The 5635-nt window shown below is 31.3% G+C and overlaps 1 protein-coding gene across 1 annotated transcript in view; it reads left to right on the forward strand.

Annotated features, from left to right (window-relative positions):
* The first annotated feature begins 1528 nt into the window (after positions 1–1528).
* Positions 1529–5635, forward strand: part of LOC108294025 (methylmalonyl-CoA mutase, mitochondrial-like) — a 23046-nt gene continuing 18939 nt past the window's right edge. The window contains exons 1-2 of the mRNA XM_017515754.1: positions 1529–1674; positions 4124–4255. Of these exons, the coding sequence (XP_017371243.2) occupies positions 4191–4255 (65 nt within the window). The 5' untranslated portion in view covers positions 1529–1674; positions 4124–4190. The remainder of the gene's footprint in view (positions 1675–4123; positions 4256–5635) is intronic.

Here is a 5635-nt window from a genome sequence, read left to right on the forward strand (position 1 = left end):
AAAAAAAACAAAACATGAACTACCTCAACAGTAAGTTTATATTAAATTCAAAACATGAACTACCTCAACAGTAAGTTTATATTAAATTATTTTTCTGTAATCCCCAACTCTAATTAATTTTAGCATGTATTTTCACTCCCTAAATTTTAGTAATATGTTGTTGAGATAATTATAGCAAACTACGTAATCTAAGGATAACTAGTTTTTTGGTAAACCAGAAAAGGTATAATTCTCAGAACTTTGCTCAAATGTCACTTTATCTAAGAAGCTTACAGTAATCCAATATCTACAATAGCACCCTACTTCCCTGTGCCAAATCACTTCTTTATTTACTCTAATATTTACTTTATTTTTCTCTTAAATTGTATTTTGTTTATGTGTTTATTGTTTCTCCAGTAAAAGATAAAGAAAAACGAGCATTTTTATGGAAAATTTGGAGTTGAGTTTTTTTCTTGCCCTAAATATAGTTGTACCTCCATATCTATGGGTTCTATGTCTATGGATTTAACCAATAATGAATTGTAAATATTTTAGAAATAAAGAATGGATGCATCTGTACTGAATATGAACAGACTTTTTCGTGTTATTTCCTAAACCATACAGTATAACAACCATTTATGTAGTATTTACATTGTATTAGAAATTATAAGTAGATGATATAAAGTATACAAGAAAATGTATATAGGTTATATGCAAATACTACATAATTTTATATAAGGGCCTTGAACATCCCTGAATTTTGATATCTGTAGATAGGGTGGGCAGTAGGTTATGAAACCCATCACCCACAGATACTGAGGGATAACTGTGTAAATTTCGTGTACCACCTTTGCTTATAGATACTATATAATATTAGTGGCATCTTGAACAGTATCATATTTTAGACTCTTATACAAGTGGTATAATTTGTAAAAAAAAAAAAATTGATTTATGCAACTTTATTTTGGCAAATTGTTGACAGAGCAGAGTTAGGAGCTGGGGAAAAGGTTTTTTTTTTGTGTTTTTTTTTTTTTTTTTTACCATGTTTTTCACTTTATTTCTTTATGTTAGACTCTCTTTCTCTCTTGGGATTATTTTAAAATAAAAGCATAGCAATATACATATGTACTATTATCAATATATTGTTATTTATCTAAAGGAAACTTAAAATATAACTAAAATATTCTCAAGTTTCTATTTTTTTCTTGTCACTATTAATCTTTAGTGTTCCTTCAGAATACTTCATATGAAAGACCCACTTGGTTTCAATGTCTTGCTACTTTAGAAAAGCCTAGTAGCATGTGCTGTTTGGGAAGGTCAGCATTATTATTGCCTTGCATGTTTCTGATTTGTTAGGGTTATATCAAATGTAATATTATCTTAGGAAATCCTGAGTAATGAATGAATTGAATGAATGAAATTCCTAGGTTGTATATTATTCTTTTCATTTTTTCCGTCTTATATTTGGAGTTAGGATTATGGAAAAAATTGCCATATGCTATGTATCAGGGTCTAATCTCGCGATCTGTTTTATTCCCTTTTTATGTAAATTGTTCCTTTCCTTGACTTTTTCCATAAGATCAAATCCAGCAGGGATCAAGCTTTGGCTGAACGTTGTCTTGCTGCACTAACTGAATGTGCTGCTAGTGGAGATGGCAATATCCTGGCTCTTGCAGTGGATGCATCTCGTGCAAGGTAAAAATACATAAGATTGGAGATTTCCAAAGACTGAAAGTTGACCAGTTTAGCTTTTCAGAGTATACTTAAATAAAAGGTTGATCCTATAAACCATTTGAGCCGTAAAGAAAATAATAACCATAATAAATTTAATTCTTATCATTTTAAAATCTCTGTATGTCAAACATTCATATATTTTGAGTGAAATATATTAATAATTGTATATTTTACTGTGAGGAATTTTGAAACTATTAAAATGAATCTATTTCACTGATTTGCAGGCTGAAATGTGTTGGACTCTCAAGTATATCATCAGGTTTATGCCTATTTCCTTGGTATTTTACCAGTTAAAATGGCTCTGGGGTGGGCAGGGGGACATTAATCTGAGAATTGATAGGAAAAACTTGTCATCCCATTGCTTTTGAATTATTTTTAACCATGAAGCAACCAGAAGAGCAACCAACTTCCCCACACCCAATCCCAGTCCTTCTTCCCTTGCTATTAGAGCCATGTGTTCTTTTAGAAGTAGAATACTTCTTGTTACCAGCCTTTTATCTCCTGTTGACATTTTGGTCTACTGCACTTGATTTTCTACTGTAATATCATTGCTCCTACTAAGTTCACTACTGACTTTCTCTTTGTCTGATATTGTGGAAAATTTTTAGTCTATATCTCGAATTCTCTACAGTATTTAACATTACTGACCACTTTTTCCTTCCTGAAACTTTTTGCCTTTGTAACCCTTAACAAGCTCCTTTATCTCCTAACTTTTGTCATCCTGCATTTAAAAAAGGCTGAGTAAAACATGAATCTAATCTCATGTTATGTCTGTTTCTGTGTGACCATAGGCATGATATTTGGCAAAGTGAAGTTTTTTGTCTTACTATCTAATAGGATTGTTGTAAGACATGAAATCATTAAAAATAGTTCCTGGAAGAGAATATGGCACTTAATGTGTTAATTGTTATTATTTTTCTATTTGTTGGCATTTAAAAATTATCTTGTTATATATATTAATAGATAAATAAATTCATTATATTATTAAGAACCAGAAGGAATCTGAAATACTACCTTTTTTTTTAAACTAATAAGTTATCCTGTATAGTGGGGTGCTGGTTGGTGATACGCGATCCCTGAGTCACAATCTAATGCCCGTTTGTTACTGCAGTATTAATAGCCATAATATCAGCAGGTTTTGGGCTAGTTCTTCTGGTCCCCAATTGATGTGAGTGATGAGAAAGGGTTGCTGCATGATACCTCATGTGCAGTATATTGTGTTACATTCAAGGAGAGGAACCCCGAGCTTAGGGATTCTGAATCTTTTGTAATGGGCAATAAGCGTGGTTCCTCTTTGTTCTAGAGGGAGGCATTATTATATTGGACAGAAAGCAAACCTACCCTTTGCTCTAGAGGTAGCCAATATCCCTCTCTTCTAAGGCAATTCACTATACAGACATCTTTGAAAAAATAGTTCAGAGTAAAGAGCCATCAGTGCTTTGCTCCACAGTAAGTGCAGAAAAACAAGTGACCCATGGAAAAAATTTTCTCAGTATATGGAAATATCATTAAATAGTTTACTTTTGCTTTTACCTGGTGACTCTTTTACCTTCTCTCTGACCTCATCTTATACTATTTTCCTCACTATACTGTGTTCCTAACGCCCTTCTATTTTGAGACCACGAAACATATTTTCCTACATCTCAGAGCCTTTGCTTTTAGTACTTTCTTTTTCAAACACTCTTACTGTTTTATATTCCCTTGGGATCCCCCTTTTTATAATTTATATCTTAGTTCAAAAGTCATATCTTCACATCTTCAATAACTTTAAAATAGTTCTTCTAGACACTGCATTCCATCTTTGCCTGGTTTAGTGTTTTTATGGTACTTATTACCTTATAAAATTATCTTACTAATTTATTTGGTTGTTTATCATCTGCTTCCTCTGACTAGATATTAAGGTCTGTAAGAACAAGCACTTTTTCTTTGGTCTCATTTATTACTGTATTGCTATAGTAGATAAAGAGTTATAGTAATATCTGGCACATATTAGATACATAGCTAATGTTGGTTGAGTTAGTGAACAAATGGATGGAATATGCTAAAAGATTTATTTCTTATCAAAAATATTTATGGGAGTATTGCTCTTTATCCATTTGTGTTGTTAAGTGGTGAATTATACAGCAACCTTCAGGTACTTGTCTATATATATAATTTTTAAGTCATTCAGTCATTTCTTGGTTGACAAATGTTGAAAAGAGAATTGGGTACATAAAGGCATTCAGAATAAATTTTCCATAAGTGTTTTCAGAAGAGACACTTTCATAATACATTAAAAACATTCTTATTTACAATTTTACAGTTTATTGTTTACTTAGGTAGCAATGTCTAATTATATTGAATATTATGGTAAACAAATATCTTTATCACAAAATAATGAAGTTAATGGAACCACCATTTAATGTTTTAGATGTACAGTGGGAGAAATCACAGATGCCCTGAAAAAGGTATTTGGCGAACATAAAGCTAATGACCGAATGGTGAGTGGAGCATATCGCCAGGAATTTGGAGAGAGTAAAGAGATAACATCTGCTATCAAGAGGTAATATGTAAGGTTTCTTAGGCCAGAATTTCATCTTTTCTGTTAATACAATCCTCTTGAATTTACTGGGAGCTTAATTTTCTTACATATAACCGAGAAAATGTTTGAATTTTAAAATTATAAATAGTAAAATAATAATTATATTATTATTTGTATTATATAGACTATATAACATATAATTAAAGTATATAATTCATTCATTATATATAATATATAATTAGAAATATATCATACTTGATATATATTATATACCTATACTATCATTATTTTAATACATATATGATAATATGTAATAATTAACAAATATTAAACATTGAAACTAATAATATTAGTTTTCATATAATTAATAATATTTTGAACTTTCACCATAGTCCCCTTCAGGAGTTTCTCATGTCAAGCAGATGTTTAACTAAAAATGATAATTGCTTCATATCCTCCAGGTATTTATGTTTCAATCTGCTTACTATGGTAGAGTTTCATATTTTTTGGATTTGTTTACATTATTCATTGCTTAAATGATTCATGGTGGCTCACGCCTGTAATCCTAGAACTTTGGGAGGCTGAGGTGGGTGGGTCACCTGAGGTCAGGAATTCAAGACCAGCCTGGCCATCATGGTGAACCCCATCTTTAAAAAAAAAATGTAAAATAAAATAAAATAAAATAAAATAAAATAAAAATTATGTTTCCTAATTGAAAGTAATGATTTAGTTGGCATCTATGCATACACTAAAATCAGTGTTTATTGAACTGATAATAACTAACACTTTCACAGCATGACTTGGAAATATAGATTAATGTGATCATATTTCTCAAGTATAAAACTAGCTTTCTGATGACTGGTCTTCCCAATCTCTGTAACAAGCTTCCCATTAAAAACTGAATTTCAATACTTGTACACTAGATAAATATCAAAACAGCCAAGGTGAAAGTCATCAAAATGGAACTTTTTTCTTTTAACAAAGATAAGTGCTTTTTTGTGTTGGAAGTAAATCTGTCAGTGGAGCAAGCAAGCATTTTGATTATACGTCATTATAAGAAACCATATTGTTGTTAGCTTGGGAGAGTTCACACTTATGAAGGGTAGATGAGATATGAACAATTCAAAGCAGGTAGTGTGTCACATGTATGTATAAATGAGTATGAAGTCACTTTTTAGTTTAAATCTTTCTGCATGTTGTACTCTGTAGACTGGCTCATGAAGGTGGAAGGTTGTCATTTTTTGTGTTACTTCACTATGATGTTCTCAGTGTTATGTGCTTACAGTCTGTGCTATCTTTGAGACTTTCCTCTGGGGGGAGATGACTTTAATGGAGCTCTCGATGTAAAATAGATATATTAATAAAATGTGGGTGGGAACAGGGAGAGCATCCAGAAGAATA

This window comes from Cebus imitator, unplaced genomic scaffold (genome assembly GCF_001604975.1).
Source record: "Cebus imitator isolate Cc_AM_T3 unplaced genomic scaffold, Cebus_imitator-1.0 Scaffold557, whole genome shotgun sequence".
Lineage (NCBI taxonomy): Eukaryota > Metazoa > Chordata > Mammalia > Primates > Cebidae > Cebus > Cebus imitator.